This window comes from Nycticebus coucang, chromosome 14, assembly GCF_027406575.1.
Source record: "Nycticebus coucang isolate mNycCou1 chromosome 14, mNycCou1.pri, whole genome shotgun sequence".
Lineage (NCBI taxonomy): Eukaryota > Metazoa > Chordata > Mammalia > Primates > Lorisidae > Nycticebus > Nycticebus coucang.
Genome location: NC_069793.1, coordinates 427832 through 451184, shown reverse-complemented (window position 1 = coordinate 451184; position 23353 = coordinate 427832). Strand labels below are relative to the sequence as shown.

The 23353-nt window shown below is 50.8% G+C and overlaps 1 protein-coding gene across 1 annotated transcript in view; it reads right to left on the bottom strand.

Moving 5' to 3' along the window:
• Positions 1–12379, bottom strand: part of MOB2 (MOB kinase activator 2) — a 46622-nt gene extending 34243 nt beyond the window's left edge. Inside the window, exon 1 of the mRNA XM_053561254.1 lies at positions 12274–12379. Within this exon, the coding sequence (XP_053417229.1) occupies positions 12274–12290 (17 nt within the window). The 5' untranslated portion in view covers positions 12291–12379. The remainder of the gene's footprint in view (positions 1–12273) is intronic.
• Positions 12380–23353: the final 10974 nt, after the last annotated feature.

Below are 23353 nucleotides of genomic sequence, written 5' to 3'. Positions count from 1 at the left end.
GAGAGCCACCAGCATCTTGAGCTTTCCCCTCCCTCCCTGTTAACTGCAAGGGTACTTTCCTGTGGTTGAGACCACAAACACCTCCTGTTGCCTGGGGTGTCTGTCCAGTGCTCTGTCCATGTCCACACGGACTGGCTGTCTGCTGCATGTTCCGCTGAGCTCTTGAGCAGCCTTCGTCAGTGTTCACACAACACACACCCAGTGTGGGCTGCACTTTCACTCGTTCAAGGATTCCTTTTGATCTATGGAGCTGATAAATATTTTTTTTTTTTGAGACAGAGTCTTAAGCTGTCACCCTGGGTAGAGTGCTATGGCGTCAAAGGTCACAGCAACCTCCAACTCTTGGGCTTAAGCGATCCTCTTGCCTCAGCCCCCCAAGTAGTTGGGACTATAGGCGCCCGACATAACAACCAGGTATTGTTTTCTGGTTGTAGTCGTCGTTGGTTGGCAGGCCGGGCTGGATTCAAACCCACCAGCTCCAGTGTATATGGCTGGTGCCCTAGGCACTTGAGCTATAAGCACCAAGCCGAAGCTGATTAATTTTAATGCAAACCAAAGTATCTATCTTTCCTTTATGATCAGTATCTCTTTAGTCCTGTTTAAAGAAAATTTCTAAGCCTGTGGGTCAAGAATAGGAGCTTCTATTTTATCTTCAAGAACAGCTCTGTCCAAGAAAAAGAGAGCACAAGCCATAACCACAAGCCACAGGTGTAGTTTTAAATTTTCTAATGGCCACATTAAAAAGTAAAAGAAACAGGTGCAATTATTTTAACTCAAAAGATCTAAAACACTGTCATTTCAACATGCAATCAGTACAAAGCACAGTTAAAGTGACACTTCACACTATGTCTCCAAAGTCCACTATATTCACACTCAGCCCCCCTCAGTGCTCCAGAGTGCAGCATGGCTAGAGGTGGCCCTGGACAACAGTTACAGAAGCTTCCACACTTAGATGCATGTCTACCTGGCTAAACGATTCTTTCCATGGCTGAAGTACAGGTCAAGAAGTATTTTCTAAACATGGACGTCCAGGTGGCATCGCACGTGTGGAGAAGACCGGCTACTGATGCCATCCTGTGTTCCCTATCTGGATCAGTCTCCCCAGAGACTCTTCACTGTATCTCCACCTTCAAAGAATCGAACTCTGGCCTGACAGCACAGCCAGCAAGGACTTTCTTACTGTTTGCTACTGTCTGCTCCTTGCTCCTGCCCCACCTGCCTTCCCTGGACCATTCTCTGACCCACACCAGGGCTCTGAACTACTCTCTGGCCTTTGCATCCCACAAATCTGAACATGTGATACACATATTTTTGTTATCTTTCCACTAAAAATATTTCCTAATTTCCATTATAAATTCTTCCCTGTCCCACTGGTTAGAGGTGTGCTCCCTTATTTCTGAGTACGTGTATAAGGAGCTACCTCACTTAGCTGACTTCCAGTTTAACTCCGATGTTGAGAACATTCCCTGGACCATCAGTTCACACCTTCACACCAACTTCAGAGCACCGCTGCCCTGAGCAGGAAACAGAGCTGCACTCTCCCAGGGGACTGACCCCTCTGGCTTTGCCATAGGACAGAGGGATGTGCTCAGCTTCCCAACACCTTCTGGGGAGGGGCCCGGATGACTGCAACATCTCACCTCTGACCACCAGCTAACCCAAAGCAGCAGATACAGAGACCACGGTCCTGTGGGCACAGCCCCCAGGCCAAGTCACCAAGCTGGTGTTTCTAGGAAGCACCAGGTGGCAGCATCAGAGGTGCAGCTCAGGGCAAGAGGTGACCCATTCACCACACCCCACCCATCTGTCAGGCCCTCCAGCCTTACTTGCACCTGGGGGACACCAGTCTGAGCCTAGCCCTCATGGCCTGCATGGGCGGCAAATGCCATGGGAGTTCACATAAGGGAGTTCACAGTGGGCAGCACCCCAAGAATGCTCTACATAAACCTGGAGTGTCTGATGAGAAGATAACACAGAGGACAGAGCACCCCAGGAGGGTACAGTGCCCCACCCCTAAAACACTGTCAGTCCCACCAAGAAGTCAGCGCACACCTGGGGCTGAAGGTCCTTCAGCATCAGCAAACTGTTGCCACAAGGTCACAGCCACACAACACTTATTTTCACATGAATTATAAATGCCAGGAACTCTCAACAGATTTCACCTTGGCCCTGCACTTCCTCAGCCAAAACGCAGGAGGACTTCCCAGGGGAACAACAGACGTACTTGAAAATACAGATTTCAATTACCAAGAGTCTCTAAGCCTCCTGGTAACAGCAGCAGTCTCCAGGAGAGCACCTTGACCTCACTCTTAAGTCCTTCAAACACTTTCTTGTCTGACCATCACCTCCAGCAGGAAGAGAAGGATGAGGACAGAGCTGGAAAGAGATGGCCCTTCCCCTTGGTCGGGTGATGGGAGTAGGCACAGCGGGACAATGACCAGGAATGGCCAGTAGCATAGAGGGTGGGAACCACCAGTCAGAATTAACCACGGTCACCTTATCTGGGCTATGCAGAGCCTGCAACTAAAGTATCTACCTGGGTTCCACCAGGGATCCAGACTTCAGCCAGGGCCTCCCAAACTCCCCAACCCCACCACACTGTCTCAGAGAACAGCATTCCCCAGAGAGGCCCTGTCTGGGCCCTCTGCTCTGCCCTGCCCCCAGCCCCACTGCCTTCTCCTGCCATGGGCCCCTGAAGGCCTCTGCACAGTCCAGTGTGCCCAGCCTCAACAACCTCCTAATGGAGAAACTAAAAGGAACATGGATCCAGCAACTTGCCTGGACAGGGGAGTCAAGGTTTTTAAAGGAAACAGGAGGATGGAAAGAACAGCCTTCAAGCACCAACCGGGAGGAACAGGAAGCCCAGCCCCTGCCGCATGGTCCCCAGGGCCACTGCTTCTTGCCTCCTGACTTGACCCCTACCGACTCCCCAGTTCCCCTTCAATGCTGTCATCCGGCCTGGCTCCTGGTGCACACACCCTCTACCCCCAGGAAGGGGCACAGTGGAGACACCCCCAGTCTGTAGCACCTCCCTAACTCCTGTCTGAGTTTCAGTATCTCTTCAAGAACAAGCTCCAAATCCTAAATACATACAAGCAAACCCCAAGTTACAGTCATCCATCCAACTTGTACAATTCACACTTACAAACAGAGAGTGTTACAGGTAATAGGTTAACACACCCGTTCCAACTGACGTACACATCCAACTTCCGAACAGCCTGCAGAGCCTGTCTGGTTCATAGCCCAGCACTGCCTGCACTCAGGGTCAAGATGTCCAGAGTACAGAGAACTGGTGCCAGCACAGAGACAGCCAACATGATTCAGACCAGCGGACAGGTGACTGACCGGAGAAAGCTGCCCACCTGGCACATGGGACGCCCAGTGCACCTGCCCCACAAAGAAACGTGGGCAAAACCAAGGCATCACTCCACCTTCAATGGCAAAGGGATTTTTTCATAAAAGAACAATAGGCATATGGCCAGGCATGGTGGCTCACACCTGCAGTCCCAGCACTACAGGAGGATGAGGAAGGTGAATCACTTAAGCCTAGGAGTATGAGGTTGCTGTTAGCTATGACGCCACAGTACTCTACCCAGGGTGACATAGTGAGACTTTGTCTCAAAACAAAAATGGAATTTAATTTAAAAAAATACAAAATTAGGGTGGCACCTATGGCTCAGTAGGTAGGGCACCAGCCCCATATACTGAGGGTGGTGGGTTCAAACCCAACCCTGGCCAAACTGCAACAAAAAAATAGCCGGGGAATAGCGCCTGTGGCTCAAAGGAGTAGGGCACCAGCCCCATATACTGGAGGTGGCAGGTTCAAACTGGGTCGCAGCCAAAAACTGCAAAACAAAACAAAACAAAAATAGCCGGGCATTGTGGTGGGGGCCTGTAGTCCCAGCTACTCAGGAGGCTGAGGCAAGAGAATCGCCTAAGCCCAGGAGTTGGAGGTTGCTGTGAGCTGTGTGACGCCAAGGCACTCTATTGAGGGCAATAAAATGAGATTCTGTCTCTACAAAAAAAAAAAAAAATAATAATAATAATAATAATAATACAAAATTAGGGCAGCGCCTGTGGCTCAGTGAGTGGGGCGCCAGTCCCATATACCAAGGGTAGCGGGTTCAAACCCGGCCCTGGCCGAACTGCAACAACAACAAAAAAAAAATAGCCGGATGTTGTGGCGGGCACCTGTAGTCCCAGCTACTTGGGAGCCTGAAGCAAGAGAATCACCTAAGCCCAGGAACTGGAGGTTGCTGTGAGCTATGATGCCACAGCACTCTACCGAGGGTGATAAAGTGAGACTCTGTCTCTACAAAAAAAAATACAAAATTAGCCAGGTGTGGTGGGCACCTTTAGTCCCACCTACTTGGGAGGCTGAAGCAGGGGGAATGCTTGAGCCCAGGGGTTGAAGCTGCAATGAAGCCACTGCACTCCAGCCTAGGAAACAGAAAGAGACCCTGTATCTAAAACATTTTCTAAAACAAAAACTGATAAAGACTAAAATTCAAACGGGAAATAATTGAATTTAGCCCAGAAGTCCTCAGTTATGAGAAGGGAGGAAGCAAGCAGCTCTCCTGCCCAGAAGCCACCAGCAAGGTGGCCCTCCCTCCCAGCTCAAGGCCTCACTAAACAGCATTTTCTCCAAGAGCCCCAGTTAGAACGGCTCCTCCAAACTCTGTGCCTCCAACCGCCACATCCTGGGCTTCCTTACTCTCATCCTGTCAGCAGCTGGGAGCTGCCGATGACATCTGTCCACACTGTGACCCTGACTGCCCAGAACAGGGCCACACATGGGGGCCCCCACTTCATGGGCCTCCAGTGGGCACCTGACTCCACCCAGAGCCCCTGGTCCACACCTTGTGCTTCATGACCCCACTGCTATGACAAACCGCCTCCTGTCGTGTAGCACCAAAAGAGCAGGCTACAGAACAGGAGGGCAGACAGAGGAGAGAAAGGGCATAGGCAGCCACACCATACCCAACACGGACCCAACCAGGGCTGAGCACAACAGGCCCAACACAGGCGCCCGCCAGAAACTTTCAACCCAAGCTCATCTTATGCTCTGGGGCTCACACCCAGGCCCAGTCCCAGGTTCAGACATCCTCAGGGTCACCTGGCACTGTCAGGAATTCCAAGGACTGGGGACAAATCCCAGTAAAGCCAGAGCTCAGAACTCCAGCAGGTGCAGCCAGACAACAGCCCGAGGGCCACCACAGCTGCACCCTAGGGACTGTGTCTGCCAGCCTAGGGCTTGCCCAGGACCAGGGCTTGCAGAGGGGGAGGTGGGGGGGTGTGCTGTGGAAAGGGTGCCTGAAAGAAAAATCCTGCCCCTGAAAAGGTCATAGGCAAAAGGAAAGGAGCTCAGGCTACTCTCCTGCCTTCCAGCTAGGCCTGCTTTGGGGGCAGAAGCTGTGTGCATGTGTGGGAGCTCCTGCCTCCCTACCACACCAAAAACCTCAATTAACAGTGACCAAAACCACCACCACCCAAGCAGCAGACAAAATACGGGCTGTGGCACTAACCCTATCACCATGTTACACCAGGGAAGTCTGCTCAGACAACGGCAGGGATGGCTGAGTGAATGCTCCCGACCCAGCAACTGCACACCACAGCAAAGGGAGGCCAAACAACACGAATGTGGCCATGATCTACACCACAGACTACACACAGCCTGCATGCCCCACCAGCCATCTCATTCTTTTCCGTCAGGCATGCACATTTTATATTTGTCTCAATTGTTCCTACTTCCATGCCCCCAGACACTGTCCTGTGGAGCTGCGCTGAACACCCCAGTTGTCCCCAGCCATAAGAAGTCCCATGCAGAAAGGAAAGCAAACACAATGAAGGCAGAGAATGGGAGGTGCCCTGCCAAGACAGACAGGACAGCACACACCCCTCCCTTCCGAACAGGTCTGGCACAGGCAAGAGGCTGGGCAGGCAGACATCACCACCCAGAAACAAGACCTTCCACCTGTGCCTACAGCCAGCACTCAGTGGCGCTCACAGAAGTGGCAGTGGGAGCTGCTGCCTCCCTCAGCATGGGGCGGGTTCAGGCAAGTGTGCCTAACCCAAGGCCTAGGGAGCCAGTGGACAAGTGGACACACGATCCTTCCAGGAGCACATCTACCACAGACACAAGGAAGGGGGCCAAGGTGTTTCTAAGCGTCCACACCACTGTACAGACAGGCAGGAAGTGCTGAGATGTCAGGGGCATCAGCATGGGTACATCCACAGGGTGGGCCCAACACCCCCCACAGAGATGTGTGACCACAGCAGAGACCATGGCTTCCTCCCAAGAGGAGGTCTGACAGCAGGCCACAGCCTCCTTGTCCCAAGAGTGCCCCTCCCAAGCCCCTGGAAGTTCTCGATAACAGGATATGGGAGGCAGTTCCCAGTGTGGGTGGCTTTCCCAGGACCCGGACCTGGGCCTGGCCTTAGTGAGGAAAGGCAGGCTGGGGGCAACTTTGGGACAAAGAATGGAAGCTAGCACCACTGAGGAGGGTACACAGGCACTGGAGAGGGCAAAGACGGCCCTGCCAAGTGCCAGCCCTGACCAGGCACCTAGAGTGAGAGAACAACAGACAGTCCCCACCAGCTCTGAGAACACTCTGCGGGAGGGTTCCAGCAGACCAAGCAGGAAAAACTGTGTTGCAGAGGGTATACAGGAGGGGGTCCTGTGGTCGTGACCACTGTTTTTTCTAAAGAGAATCTGGACACAAGGGCATCCCCAGGCAAACACCTCTGTAAGTCCAGCACCCAGAGCTCCCCTGGATGGAGCCCTGATGCCAAAAGGCTGTTCCTGAAAACACAGCAAGGAGGGGGGCTGTGGCTGGAGGTGTCGACATAACAAGACAGCTTTCATGCTCACGCCTCATGCCTCCACACACTGTCCTCCTTCCCACACGCTCTAGCTCTACACATGCACATCCATGCTCTCACAGCCTCCTCCACTGCCCCTCCACCAGCCTGAGAACCTGTTGCTTCTCCCTCTGGGGACCCAGCACAGGACCAGGTACAAGGCAGCCCAGGAGCTCAGTCAGACCTGAAGCCCTGGATGAAGAAGGGTCCAGCTCACTGCCGTAAAAGGCCTGTTCACGGCATCAAAAAATGGACACACCCAAATTCCATCACTGGTATAAGGATAAGCAAAACCTGACCATGTCCACTCAATGGAATCTCATTTGCAATAAGGATGGAACCACTGACACACAACAATGTGGATGAACTTCGAAAATACTACACTACTTGAACCAGCCACAAAAGACCACAGAGTGGGATTCTCTTTAGAAGAATCAGTAAATCTGTATGGGCAGAAAGCAGGTGAGTGGCTGCCTCTGGCTGGGGGTGGGGACAGCAAGTGACTGCCAGTGGACAGGAGGTTTCTTTGGGGAATGATGGTAATGTTCTAAAATTAAACTGTGGTGATGGCTATACGACCCTATAATTTTACTAAAAATTATTTAATTGTACACTTAAAACAAGTTAATTTTCTGGTATGTAGATTACACCTCCAAGAGGCTGTTAAAAAAATAAATGCCTGGGCGGCACCTGTGGCTCAGTCGGTAAGGCGCCAGCCCCATATACTGAGGGTGACGGGTTCAAACCCAGCCCCGGCCAAACTGCAACAAAAAAATAGCCGGGCGTTGTGGCGGGTGCCTGTAGTCCCAACTACTCGGGAGGCTGAGGCAAGAGAATCGCTTAAGCCCAGGAGTTGGAGGTTGCTGTGAGCTGTGTGAGGCCATGGCACTCTACTGAGGGCCATAAAGTGAGACTCTGTCTCTACAAAATAAAATAAAATAAAATAAAATAAAATAAAAGCCTAGGGTGGCGCCTGTGGCTCAATCGGTAAGGTGTCGGCCCCATATACCAAGGGTGGCGAGTTCAAACCTGGCCCTGGCTGAACTGCAACTAAAAAATAGCCGGGCGTTGTGGCGGGTGCCTGTAGTCCCAGCTACTTGGGAGGCTGAGGCAAGAGAATCACTTAAGCCCAGGAGTTGGAGGTTGCTGTGAGCTGTGATGCCACGGCACTTTACCGAGGGCCATAAAGTGAGACTCTGTCTCTACAAAAAAAAAAAAAAAAAAAAGCCTAGAAACTTAAGCCAATTCAGTCTGGGTGCCCCCCAGTCAAATCCCATTGTAAACACCACTGACATCCTCTCATGAAGCAAAGAGAAAAATAAAGCCACCAACATACAGCTAAGTGCACACAGGATTCTCTCTCCTTCAGAGGGGGAGACACCTAAAAGACTCTAGCCATACTTGGCAGCTGACCTGGAGACTGTCTTCCACTTCTGCTGCACTCTATAAAATCATGACACTGCACTTTCACCTTCTTTTGCCAGAGCCAGAAATCTCTAACTACACCTCACCTGCTACTTGGTGCTGGTGTCAAAGCACTGTGCAGCCTCCAAGAGAAGAGCACAAGGCTCCAGGAAGGGGCCTGCTCCGCCCTGGCTGGGCACAGGCTGGGGAGGCTGCCTAGAGGAGGGTAGACAGCCAGTTGTCCCTGTAAACTTCACCTGGTGGGCCCCAAAAGGGGAGTTGGAAGGGGGAGGAGTGTGTCTCCTCCCCTGCATTGCCAAATGCTCAGAAGCTTCTTGATTGTGCTTTTTATTGGGTAAAAACTTAGACTCGTTATCTTCTGCTGACAAATACCCAGTGGTGGTATTTGTAACTGCCAGTGGTGGTATTTGTAACTGCCAGTGGTGGATAAGACAAAAGTTTCTCCCATACTTCCAAATGCTGTGGTAAAGCTCCTCCCTTGTCTAGACTCCACCAGGTCTCCTATAGCTCATGCAGTAGCTAGCTTACTACTCAGTGGGAAAAGGCGACGCCTTGTCATCAGCTGTCCAGAATGGAATAGAGCTTGACTGTAAGTACAAACCCTTTTCAAACTATAAATTGCTCTTTGTAAGAAAAAAAAGAAACATTTAACTTTACCACTACTTCATAGCAAGCTCAGACAATACCAGGCAGAGGGAACACACAGGAAAGAGAGGGCAGTTGGACCTGCCTGCAAACCACCTCCAGAGAAGCCCCGCATTGCTCACCATACCCTCAATGTGCCGGCTCTGCCCAGCAGGGTGCCCTGAAGAGCCTCCCCCACTTCGTCAGGAGCAGAAGCCAGACTGCTCAGACCCTGCTCTCAGCTCTTCTCCCAGGGATGAGGGTTTTCACCAGCACATCTATTAAGATTGGAAGAAAAGGCAGTGAGCACTTTTTGCTGCTCAGTTGAGTCCATACTTTGTCCCCTGAGATGAACTAATTCAAAGAAACACTTTTAAAAAAAAATGAAAAACAAAACTTTTAAGGCTCAGTGCCTATACCTCAGCGGCTAGGGCGCCAGCCACATAAACCAGAGCTGGCGGGTTCAAATCCAGCCCAAGCCTGCCAAACAACAATGACAACTACAACCAAAAAAATAGCCAGGCATTGTGGTGGGCACCTGCAGTCCCAGCTACTTGGGAGGCTGAGGCAAGAGAACTGCTTAAGCCCAAGAGTTTGAAGTTGCTGTGAGCTGTGATGCCAGAGTACTCTACCAAGGGCGATATAATGAGACTCTGTCTCAAAAAAAAAAAAAAAAATCTTTTAAAATGTAGAAGACTGAACTCCAGACTAACCACCTGATTGTCATTGAATGGTATGAATAAAAGTATCAGCTAGTAGTCAAAAATAACACATTTTCCCCAATTCCAGACTAAAACTTAGTTAAAAGGATTAAAAGCCAACTAAACCCCTAGTCCTGAGCACAGGAAAGTTGCTCAGGCAGGGCAGGCTCCTTCCTCACCACAGACCCCTTTGCAGGGTGTGGCTCCCACCAGGCCAGGAGCAGTAGGCCAGACTAGGAGAGACGTGGGGGTCTGTATGGCTCACTTCCTCTGCACCATTCACATCTTCCCACCTTTACACATGCACAATAAACAAGTGAAATGGGCATAAGGGAAGGAGGACAGGTGAACCCCTGGCCATACCAGCCACTTAAAACAGGATGCACATATTTAAGAAACTGCTAAAGAATCCATGATTCACAAATCCAACATGCAACCCACTAAATTTAAAAACACACATGCATTCAAGTCAAGGTAAATGGGACTGAAAAAGAAGAAAAAAGAAAACACATATGCAAAGATAATCACACTCCATCCTAAGCCCTCTTTAAAAATCTCTGTCACGGGCGGCACCTGTGGCTCAGTGAGTAGGGCGCCAGCCCCGTATACCGAGGGTAGCGGGTTCAAACTCCACCCCAGCCAAACTGCAACAAAAAAATAGCCGGGCACTGTGGCGGGTGCATGTAGTCCCAGCTACTCGGGAGGCTGAGGCAAGAGAATCGCCCAAGCCCAAGAGCTGGAGGTTGCTGTGAGCTGTGTGACGTCATGGCACTCACCACGGGCAATAAAGTGAGACTCTAAAAAAAAAAAAAAAATCTCTGTCACACTTTTGGAACAGTGTATTTTTACAGCCAGGTGGCAACAAAAGCTCCACTTCCCAGTGCCTCAAGAGGCAGCAGCTCCAAGGGTCCCATCTGCATTCCTCTAGCACCTGGACTGTTCCCCCAGCCTGAGGCCCATGAGACGGTTGATCCACTGCCCCTTCCCTGGGGGCTACTTGGTTCCCTAAGTCCTCACCAGGGTCACAAGAATTAGTTGCTCAGAAACCTAATTGCAGTTAATGTCTGAATATTCACAATGATGATAGCAAGGTCTATAGCCTCAGTCGGTTTATGAAGACTGACTGATGGTCAGTTTTCAAGCACAAAGTACCTGCTACTACTTATGAATATGCTAATACAGTAATAACCAGAGGCAAAATGTGATCTGCTGTGTCTTCAAAACCCCAGGTGATCAGGCTGGTCCTCCTGACACAAAGCCCTGTGAATTCAACTCACGGGATCAAGAAATCTACTTCTTCAGAACAGGCTCACAAGGGGGTCAGGTTGCTTGTGATGCAGTCTCTCCCAATAAATACACAAAACAGGTGTGTATGAATCAAAGAAAGCAAACACAGCTGTGTGCCCTAAACTCTCAGGGCCCGTGTGTTTTAGCGGCCTGTTACAAAACACCTGTCCATACTCAAAGTAACCAACATTTACCACATGCCAAGCACAGTGCCAAGACTACTTCAGTTACCCTTTCACAGCCAGTGGTACAATTTCCATCTTACAGGTGATTTTTAGAGGTGAGTAGCCACCCAAAGGCACACAGGTAAGAAGCAGAGGGCTGGGATGGCAGCGCTGGCTCTAAAGAGACCAGATGAGCCCTCCCATGCGTGGCAGGTCCCCTGCACCCTAAACGCTGTCCTGGCTCCACGCCCACCCCTGCCGCACTCAGCACCTCTTCGGCCTTTTGACTGGCCTTCCCCTTCCCTGGATTCCATGAGATCTGAAGGTGAGAAAAATTTTGATCTATCGCCTCGGTCTCTCTTATGGCACCAACCACAGCCCTGCCGTATATTCACCACGGACCTGAGAGACAGAAACAACGTCCATAAAGCCTTTCGCCTCCCTTGCTGGACTGCAGCATCTAAACAGCGGCAGAGCTCCCGCTCCCACCCCCAGGGCTCTAGAATGAGCAACCTGACTCCAGAGGTTGCTCCGGGTCCAGGTAGAGGCAGGTGTAGACAGACCGGGCCCATGCCACCGGATGAAAAGTGCCTGCCCTCTTGTTTCTTAAAAGGAAAACAGTAAAAAAAATTTTTTTTAATCATTTTACCCAGAATAACTTTCTGCAGGCAACGTGACGACGTTTTACCTGTTTGCCTTGTTCCTCTAATTCCCCGCAAGCTACATACAAAGCAGACGGCAGCGAGAAGCCCGGCTCCGCTCCCGACGCGCCAGCAGTTTCCCGGCTTCCTTCCTACTCCACCCTCCAGCGCGGCCGCCACGGCAGTCGCTCAGCAGCGAGACCCGCGCCTCGCGCGACGCTGCCCTGCCACGCCCGGCCAGCCGGCCCCGCTCTGCCCCTTCCCCGACACCCGGCTGACGTCTCAGAGAAGTTGCGGTCCTTCACTTTTCTCTTTTTTTGAAAAGAGCTGCGTTTTGCCGGCTTCGCAAGTTGTTTTTTCCACAAACAAGTTCCCCGCAGCAACTGGAGCAAGCAGCTCAGCCCGGGCGGCGCAGGGTCGCGGGCCCTGACCCCCGGACGCGCGGCGCCGGCCCGGCCCGCCTCCAGCCGGAGTGAGCCCGGAACCCAGCGCGCCTTCGGCCGCAGCCCGCGCTGACGCCAGTGGCCCGGGCTGCCCGCAGCGAACGCCCGCCCCACCCGCCGGACTCACCCCATGAGCCAGTCCATGGCTGCGCCGGGCCGCCGCGCCCGCCGCCCGACTAGCTTGGCCTCAGCCCGGCGGCCGGAAGTAAACACTCACTCACTCGCTCGCTCCCACACGCGCGCCGCCCGACGCCGTCGGAAGTGACGCGCAGCGCGCGGCTTGCTGGGACGCGTAGTCCCGGCGGCCCCCGCGGTTCCCTCAGCCCTCTCCAGCCCGCGCCTCGCGCCGTACCCTGTGGGGAGGCGCCCGGGACGGTCCGCCGCACCCCATACTCTTTCTTCCCTCCCCTGGACACTGTCCCTTCCACGCGCCCAGACTGTCCCCTTCGCCGCCCTGGACACTGTCCCTTCCCACGCGCCCGGACTGTCCCCTTCGCCGCCCAGCCTGTCTGTCCACTGTAGCCCCAGATTTTCTCCACCACGTTCCCAGACTGTACCCTCTGCGCCCTGGACTGTCCTCTTTGTCCACAGGCTGTCCCCCCATCCTGACTCGCCTCCCACGTGCCCCTGGGCATCTGTTCTACTTTGTCCCATGGCCTGGCCCGCAGGGTTCTCAATGACAGCTTGTCAAAGGGCTAGATTCCCCATTCTCCCGGAAAGCTGCCTGAAGAAGCAGGAGCCAGAGTGGAGCGAGCCTCACCCACAGAGATGTCCTGTGGTGGGGGACATAGCCACTGGGCATCGGACAGATGACAGCTTCAGGCCAGTTGACCTTACCCACTCCAGAGTCCGCTCTGTCGGCTGTCCAGTCCTCAGCCAGGGGAAGCGGCCACTCCTCTCTCTCAGAGAAGCCCCTCCAATGCCCTCCTCAACCCAGGTCCCCTCCTGCCACCTCTCTCTCTAGCTCCTGAAGCTCAAGTAGGATTCTCAGTTGCCATCAACAGAAAAGGTTTAGGATGAAAAATAATTTGTTAATAGACACTGGGTAGCTCAGAGAAAAATGGAAGACTTGTGAGACGTTGCATCTGGGAATGATCACTGTGGCTTCGCATGAGCCCCTTCTGTTCCGCCTTACCCCAGAGCCAAGACCGGCAGCCTCAGGAGCCTGTGTTGTGGTTGTCAGCTGTGGAAGCTTCCCTTCCCTAATGGATGACAAGTGTTGGGAGTTGTCTGCTTCTGCCTGGCCATGAGACTAGCAGCCCAGGAGCCATCTTGGGACTCCTTCCTAAAGGAAGTCCCATGACTAAAACAAAGACCAAAAAGACAAAAGAGCTTGAGATGTGGATGACCTCAAAAAGCTGTTACACAGGTAACAGTGAGTTATCTGTGGCTCAGTGAGTGGGGTGCTGGCCCCATGTGCCGAGGGTGGCGGGTTCAAGCCCAGCCCTGGCCAAACTGCAACAAAAAAATAGCCGGGCGTTGTGGCGGGCGCCTGTAGTCCCAGCTGCTCGGGAAATAAAAAAAAAAAAAAGCTGTTACACAGCCCTGGGCAGAGAAACATAGACCCCTGTGGGAATTTCTGCTGATGGAAATAGCCTCTTCCCACCTGATGTGTGAGCCACAGAGCTGGGATGGTAAAGGGTCACTGCTGCCACCACAGGCACCAGGAGCCCCTCCCCTGAAATGCTACCCCGGGAAAGGGCTGCTGACCGGGGAAGGCAAGCTGGCAGCTTCTAGAGTGGATGACATCTAGACTGAGGTCCCTGAAGTTCAGATACTTAGAAGGCAGAGAATAAAACTGCCGCCACAGCCTGTTCCTCCTCCCACACAATTCATGTTGTCCCCAGGATACAGCTGACCCTTAATACTTGAAACTGTTCTCACAGAGGAACCAGCCCACTCTTATGAGCAACTGCCAGGATACTGGGAGATTCCCACTCCTTGTGAGCATGAGGCTCATGGGGCTGCAGGACAGGCTTGACCACCAACAACTACCTGAGCTAAAACAAGACAGACAAAAGACAGAAAAGGAGAGCTCACTTAACATCTCAGAAAGACAGGAGATGCTAGGGTCTTCACTTCTACAGCCGTGTGTGTACACAGTTGATGACTTTCCTTCTCCTAGCCCCATGGTCACTGCTTCTAGTTACCCACCAACTGGTAGCATCCCTTTACCTGACAGAGTGACCCAACCTGTTGCTCCTGAGAAGGATGATCCTTTGTGACCTTGTCTGCCTTGGGCTGCCTTAATCTTCCATTAACAGTTCCCCTGGACATGGGTATCCTAGGAGGCAATACAGGCACTGTCCAGATCCCACCCACATTCCTTCCTGCCCCAAGTGTGCCAGAAGTCCCTCCAATTACTAGCTTGTTGACTTGGAGAAGTTGTTGGACATCTCCATGACTAGTTTCCTTTTTCGTGTAGTGAGAATAATAATATTACCAAACCTGTCATAAGAATCTCTGCTTTGATGAATCCTATGTACTCAGTTTTGATATGAGGACAATTAATGACAATTAAGGTTATGGGGGGGAGGAAAAGCAGAAAGAGGGATGGAGGGAGGGGGGTGGGGCCTTGGTGTGTGTCACACTTTATGGGGGCAAGACATGATTGCAAGAGGGACTTTACCTAACAATTGCAATCAGTGTAACCTGGCTTATTGTACCCTCAATGAATCTCCAACAATAAAAAAAAAAAAAAGAATCTCTGCTTTGGATGGCGCCTGTGGCTCAGTGAGTAGGGCACAGGCCCCATATACCGGGGGTGGTGGGTTCAAACCCAGCCCCGGCTAAACTGCAACCAAAAAATAGCCGGGCGTTGTGGCAGGCGCCTGTAGTCCCAGCTGCTCGGGAGGCTGAGGCAGGAGAATCGCTGAAGCCCAAGAGCTAGAGGTTGCTGTTGAGTCCTGTGACATCATGGCACTCTACCGAAGGCGGTAAAGTAAGACTCTGTCTCTACCAAAAAAAAAAAAGAATCAGGGATGCAAGGCTGGTTTAACATACGCAAGTCTATAAACGTTATCCACCATATTAACAGAGGCAAAAATAAAGATCACATGATCCTCTCAATAGATGCAGAAAAAGCATTTGATAAAATCCAGCATCCTTTTCTAATTAGAACACTGAAGAGTATAGGCATAGGTGGCACATTTCTAAAACTGATTGAAGCTATCTATGACAAACCCACAGCCAATATTTTACTGAATGGAGTAAAACTCAAAGCTTTTCCTCTTAGAACTGGAACCAGACAAGGTTGTCCTCTGTCACCTTTACTATTCAACGTAGTGCTGGAAGTTCTAGCCAATACAATTAGGCAAGACAAGGAAATAAAGGGAATCCAAATGGGAGCAGAGGAGGTCAAACTCTCCCTCTTTGCTGACGACATGATCTTATACTTACAGAACCCCAAAGACTCAACCACAAGACTCCTAGAAGTCATCAAAAAATACAGTAATGTTTCAGGATATAAAATCGATGTCCACAAGTCAGTAGCCTTTGTGTACACCAGTAACAGTCAAGATGAGAAGCTAATTAAGGACACAACTCCCTTCACCATAGTCTCAAAGAAAATGAAATACCTAGGAATATACCTAACGAAGGAGGTGAAGGACCTCTATAAAGAAAACTATGAAATCCTCAGAAAGGAAATAGCAGAGGATATTAACAAATGGAAGAACATACCATGCTCATGGATGGGAAGAATCAACATTGTTAAAATGTCTATACTTCCCAAAGCAATCTACCCATTCAATGCCATTTCTATCAAAATACCAACATTGTACTTTCAAGATTTGGAAAAAATGATTCTGCGTTTTGTATGGAACCGGAAAAAAACCCGTATAGCTAAGGCAGTTCTCTGTAACAAAAATAAAGCTGGGGGCATCAGCATACCAGATTTTAGTCTGTACTACAAAGCCATAGTGCTCAAGACAGCATGGTACTGGCACAAAAACAGAGACATAGACACTTGGAATCGAATTGAAAACCAAGAAATGAAACTAACATTTTACAACCACCTAATCTTTGATAAACCAAACAAGAACATACCTTGGGGGAAAGACTCCCTATTCAATAAATGGTGTTGGGAGAACTGGATGTCTACATGTAAAAGACTGAAACTGGACCCACACCTTTCCCCACTCACAAAAATTGATTCAAAATGGATAAAGGACTTAAACTTAAGGCATGAAACAATAAAAATCCTCCAAGAAAGCATAGGAAAAACACTGGAAGATATTGGCCTGGGGAAAGACTTCATGAAGAAGACTGCCATGGCAATTGCAACAACAACAAAAATAAACAAATGGGACTTCATTAAACTGAAAAGCTTCTGTACAGCTAAGGAGACAATAACCAAAGCAAAGAGACAACCTACACAATGGGAAAGGATATTTGCATATTTTCAATCAGACAAAAGCTTGATAACTAGGATCTACAGAGAAGTCAAATTAATCCACATGAAAAAAGCCAACAATCCCTTATATCAATGGGCAAGAGACATGAATAGAACTTTCTCTAAAGACGACAGACGAATGGCTAACAAACACATGAAAAAATGTTCATCATCTCTATATATTAGAGAAATGCAAATCAAAACAACCCTGAGATATCATCTAACCCCAGTGAGAATGGCCCACATCACAAAATCTCAAAACTGCAGATGCTGGCATGGATGTGGAGAGAAGGGAACACTTTTACACTGCTGGTGGGACTGCAAACTAGTACAACCTTTCTGGAAGGAAGTATGGAGAAACCTCAAAGCACTCAAGCTAGATCTCCCATTTGATCCTGCAATCCCATTACTGGGCATCTACCCAGAAGGAAAGAAATCCTTTTATCATAAGGACACTTGTACTAGACTGTTTATTGCAGCTCAATTTACAATCGCCAAAATGTGGAAACAGCCTAAATGCCCACCAACCCAGGAATGGATTAACAAGCTGTGGTATATGTATACCATGGAATACTATTCAGCCATTAAAAAAAATGGAGACTTTATATCCTTCGTATCAACCTGGATGGACGTGGAAGACATTATTCTTAGTAAAGCATCACAAGAATGGAGAAGCATGAATCCTATGTACTCAATTTTGATATGAGGACAATTAATGACAATTACAGTTATGGGGGGGAAACAGAAAGAGGGAATGAGGGAGGTGGGTGGGGCCTTGGTGTGTGTCACGCTTTATGGGGGCAAGACATGATTGCAAGAGGGACTTTACCTAACAATTGCAATCAGCGTAACCTGGCTTATTGTACCCTCAATGAATCCCCAACAATAAAAAGAAAAAATAAAAAAAAAAGAATCTCTGCTTTGGTCTCTGGTGTAGGTTGAAGATAAGGAAGCAGTGAGGTATGACTGAGCATGTCAGGAGTGCTTTGTCTGCCATGTACCTTCCTGTGTTCACACATTCTGCTTTCCCTTGACAGTGTACTGCTGCACACACCCTGCCTTGTGGATTTACTTTCCCCAGACAAGAATGGGCAGTTCAGGTCACATGTGATGTGACGTCCCATAGTCTACATATAGTCTGGAGCCCAGTGGCAAGCCAAAACTTGGATCTCAAAGAACCATAGTTTAGAGCAGGTGCAGTGGCTCGGTCACACCTGTAATCCTAGCACTCTGGGAGGCCAAGGCGAGTGGATTGCCTGAGCTCAGGCGTTCAAGATTAGCCTGAACAAGAACAAGACCCCGCCTCTAAAAATAGCCAGTGTTGTGGCAGGCGCCTATAATCCTAGCTACTTGGGAGGCTGAGGCAAGAGAATCGCTTGAGCCCAAGAGTTGCAGGTTGCTGTGAGCTATGATGGCACAGCACTCTACCGAGGGCAACAAAATGAGACTCTCTCAAAAAAAAACAAATAATAGTTTATTACTTAAGAGAGAATATGGCTATGCTTCAACACACCAGGACCCTCCTATCTCACCCTTCTTTAGAGCTTGCCATGGACTCCCTACAGACTCACAGCAAGCATCCCTGTTGTTTAGTCATAAGTAACAAGTGATAGACCTGCTTGTACCACACCCTTTTTCTCAGTCTGGGGCACACTTGAAGCTTGTATGCGCTTGGATCTCTTGTTAAGAACAGCACTGGTCAGAGAGGACAAGTTATCTGCCTTCGTCTACATCCATGTTCTTCTTTTCCTGCCTTCTCTTCTCACCGTCCTCCTCCCCCTTCCTCCTCCTGTTCTTCTTCCTTAGTAATGGAATGCTGAGCAAAATTACCAGATGAAAAACTCTTACCCAGCTTCCCATGCAGACAGAGTGGCAAACAAGAAGATATAAGTGGAAGTCATTGGGTGTCTTCCAGGAAATCTCTCTTGTCTTTCCTCCCCAACCATTGCCCACTCTCTTGCTTCCTGACAAGAAGAGGAAAATGAAGGCTGAAGCTCTTGCAGCTATCTTAGAGCATGGGGCAGGTCATGATGGCATAGAAAGATGGAAAGAACTTGGGTTCAATTCAAACTCTGGAACACAGCAGTTCTGAACTTCTGACCTCTGTACTTATTTTAATTCAAAAAAATCTAGATTAAATTATGATTTTTTTCCAGTCTCCACTTGAAACTAAAGGCACTTGTCTAAATGACACATCCATCAAAATGTGTCTGTCAGGGCGGCGCCTGTGGCTCAGTCGGTAAGGCGCCAGCCCCATATACCGAGGGTGACGCATTCAAACCCAGCCCCGGCCAAACTGCAACCAAAAAATAGCCGGGCGTTGTGGCAGGCGCCTTTAGTCCCAGCTACTCGGGAGGCTGAGGCAAGAGAATCGCTTAAGCCCAGGAGTTGGAGGTTGCTGTGACCTGTGTGAGGCCATGGCACTCTACCGAGGGCCATAAAGTGAGAACCCTGTCTCTACAAAAAAAAAAAAAAGTGTCTGTCTTTTTTCTAGTGGTGAGGTGCTCAAGGTGCAACAATTGATCCTTTGCTTTGAAGAGAACATCTTGATACTCCCAGACCACTGGATCGCCAAAATGGCAGCTAGGCTCCTACATTTTCATGGGCTAAATCCCTTTGGCAAGCACATATATTATTTAGCATGACATCATCCATATAATGGAATGATGACATGATGAGACAATCAAAATCTGTATGGGCTAAATTGTGGCAGAGAACAGTAGAACTGACGTGCCCCCTGAGGCCAGGTGGTGGAGATGTGCTCTGCTCTCATATGAGAGTTACTGCTCTGGTGGTCCTCTGCTTATTGGGATTGAGGAGGGAGTTACCTGATCATTAGCTGATAACAACTGTTGCTCCACTGAGGATGCCATGTCTGGAAGAACAGCAGAAGCTGATCTCATGATGTCTTTCAACTTGCAGTAATCCTGTGCAGACAAGATGCAGGAGTGAAAAGGGCATCATTGAGGGGGTGCCTTCTCTGCACCTTTTGGGCCTGGACATCCCTGGAGTAAAGTTTTGCTTTGGTTCATTTCACTATTTTAGCAGAGAGGTACAACCAGAGTTTCCATGTAGCCTTCTCTTCTTTTCATTCATGCATTCATTTGACTAAATGACTGTCAGGAGCCAGCTGTGTACTAGGCACTGGTGAGGTAGATAAGACAGACAAAACCTTCCCAGCAGACTAGGGTAGGAGTGGACAGTCAGGAGAAGCTAATAGAACATGCCACACATTGGAAAGTCATAAGCACTCTGGAGGAAAGTAAAGCCAGCAAGAGGGACAAGGGGTGCTAGATGTCGGAGCCAAATCATGCCTCCAAAAAGATGTGTTGGTGCCCTAACCCCAGGACCTCAGTATGTGGCCTCACAGATGTCCTTCATTAAGATGAGGTCATGGAGTCTGGTGGGCCCTGATCCAATTATGACTGGTGATCCTATAAAAAGGGGAAATGTAGACACACATGTGTAGAGGGAAGAGGGAAGATAGCCATTTCTTTTTTCTTTGAATTTTTTTTTTTTTTGAGACAGAGTCTCACCCTGTCACCCTTGGTAGGTAGAGTGCTGCGTGGTCACAGCTCGCAGCAACCTCCAACTCTTGGCCTTCGGCGATTCTCTTGCCTCAGCCTCCTGAGTAGCTGGGACCACAGGCAACTGCCACAACGCCCGGCTATTTTTTGTTGCAGTTTGGCCAGGACCGGGTTCGAACCCACCACCTTGGTATATGGAGTCAGCGCCCTACCCACTGAGCCACAGGAGCTGCCCAGAAGATAGCCATTTCAATATGAGCCAAGGAGGGAGGCCTGAACACGTCCTTCCCTCACCTCTCGCAGAAAGAACCAGCTCTGGGGAATGAAGACATCAGACTTCCAGCCTCCAGGACTGGGGACAATACAGTTCTGCTCTTTGAAACCTCTCAGTCAGTGGCACTTTGTGATGACGCCTTCCTTCTGCCCAGCTTTAGTGGTCCCAGGGCTGCTGCACTGCGGGGAATGATTGGGGACCTCTGCCCCAGGCAGCTGTCTCCACGGTGGGGCGGAGGACAAGCGCAGCCAGACAGCCAGGTTTTAGGGGACATAGCTGACTCCCAGATGCAGGCCCTGCCTACGAGTCTGTCCTTCCCTTGGGGCCACTCACTGCCCTCCCCCAACAGCCAGCAAGGACACAGCCAGTAAGTCATCCCTGCTTGTCCTGCATTGCATGACCTTGGCACAGGCTCGGCCTCATGACACATGTCCTCCTATGCTGAAAAGGCCCAGAACAATGGCTCCCTCTCACCTCATGAGCTGGTTCTTGTGCTTGGGACACTCCCGAGTGAGGCTGAGGGGAGCTGCTAGTGGCTGCCAGGGCAGCAGAGAGGGCTGGCCTGGTCATGGCAGCCCTTCTGTCCCAACTACCCTCAAGGGTCAGTGTTGCTTTATCTCCTAGTGGCAAGAAGGTCTGATTTGGGGAAGGCCCTGTGGAAGCCAGTCCTCTGCCTCCCCTCCTGAGGCAGCAGCTCTTCCAAGCCTTCACTGACACCAGGTGGCCCTCCTGCACCTGCTCCCTTACTCATCCCCAGAGAGTGATTATCCAACAGGGAGACCCAGCTCCTGGGGGGCTTATCCAGGGGCACTCTCTAGCCCACCATCTTCCCACCATGACCTGCCTCCCAGAGGGCACTGTCTTGAGACAGTTGAGGTGGGCACCGTGGGAGCAGGCTGGGGTGTGGTCCTTCCTGTCCAGCAGCAGAAGGGCTGAGCGGCCTCCAGAGACACTCAGGCTTCAGTCTTGCCTCTTCTTGTGGGGCTTTGGCTCAACGGGTAAGTGGGTGTTGCGCCTAGGCAAATTCCGCTGCAGGCTGGAGCATATGTGCGACCTGAGGCAGCCTCACAGCACCCTTCAGGTGGGCACCCTCAGCACCCCTGACTTATAGGTGCAGCCAAGTCTCCTGGCCAGAGCTGCCCTCCTGGGAGGTGTCTGCCCTGGCTCCAGCATCCATCTCTGGGGCTATTGGCTGCCCCGTTCATGTGGGGCTCTCCCAGCCACTTCCTCCCCCAGGTGACCTATAGCACCCCCCTCAAACCCTCCACCAGCCAAGGTCCACAAAGAGCCCTGGCCCCTGTGCCCAGAAAGCTGCCTTGTTCATGTGAGTGGCCCACTGCCTCTGGTGGCAGTACTGACTTCCCAGACTTTCTGCATTCATGTCTCTGTCCTGAAGGCTCATCATGTGTCAGGCTCAAACGCTGTGCCTGCCCCACGCCCCATGAGACATTGGCTTTCACTTCAGGGCTTTTATTTGTGGACCCAACCTTTAGAAAAGATCAAGTTGAGTTTTCAGGATGAGGTTGTATTAGTCTCTGTAACAGAGGGCCACAAACTACATAGTGTAAAACAAGCACAGTGGATTGTCAGAGTCCTGAAAGCCAGCGTGCCTGAACCAGGTGTGGCAGTTCTTCAGGAGACCACTCGTTCTTCTTCTGGCTTGTTCACAAACTGCTCAGTCTTTGCCTCTGTCTTTACATGGCCTTTTGCCACTCGAGGCCCCGCACCCAAACTTCCTTCACCTTATGAGGACATGGCCATTAGATCAGAGCCACCTTAATCTAGCCTGACCTCACCATTACCTGGTAACACCTGCAAAGACTCTATTTCCAAATAAGGGCATATTCACAGGTACCCAGGGCAAGGACTGAAATGTGCTGTCCTGAGGCACACTGTTCACCCACAGCAGAGCAGTGCCTGGGTCCCTCCCACACGATGTGATTTACTGGGGCTTAGATGGGACTCCCAAACCCCCAGAGACTTTCAGCTAAGATTTGCCAAGTTTTACCAAGCTCTGGTGACTTGGCATCAACTGAACTCGAATGTCAAGCCTCTTCCAAGAGGTGGTCCTTAGGGAGGGCTTGTGACCTTCCTCACTAGCCCCCCTCCCATTGGTATTCTGCTCACAAAGGTCTCCAGAACCACTTGCAGAAGCTTCCTAACCCCAGTTCTGTCTCAGCCTTTACCCCTTCCCCACCCTCCTGCAGTGGGGAGAGCACCTGCTAGGTGGGTGAGATGTTTCTGTTCCATTGTTGGCTCTGCTGGCCCCATCAGCAGTAAGCCCAGCATAGCAGGGAATGATCTCATGTCTGTCAGGGAGGTGAGTGGGGACCTGCGTATCTACCTAGAATTCGGTTTAGTGTTGCCAGGTCAGCCCACTCCTCAAAACAAGATGAACCTTTCCAACAAGCCCAGTTCTGGCTGCCAGCTCTGGACTTCTCTTGGTTTCCCCAGCAGAGGCCACAGAGAGGAGTCTCTGTGACCACGTGCTCCCTGTTGCCAGCATAGGTGGAGCTCAGCAAAGGTGGATTGTGAGCAGAGCCACAGTGAGTCTCAAACGGGGTGTGCCAGGGGCACCTAGTGCCTCTCTCACCTCATCCTAGACCCACCCCTGGTCTCAGGATCCCCATTCTCCGCAAGAGTTCGGATAAGGGGCTGAGCTGGAAGGTAAGCGGGACCCTACAGGTCTGCAGATGGTGCCCTGCCCAGGCCAAGCATTACCTGGGTTCCCCAGGGGCCGTCTTGTCCCCAGATTCCCACCCAGTGTGTACAAAAGTGGGGAAGGAGAGTGGGGCAAAGCATGTCTTCCCTTCCTGGTGGGGCACCCAGGGCAGTGCACATCCTGGCAGGATACTGGCTATTGGCTGGCACAGCGACCAGAGCAGACCGGGCATGGGGGTATGGGACACCCTTGGATCCTGAAACTCAGGAAGGAGGTGGCAAGAAAATCAGGACCTGAGGTTCCAGCTCCCATTAGGAAGTACTGAGTATCCCTCCCTGCCCATTGAAATAC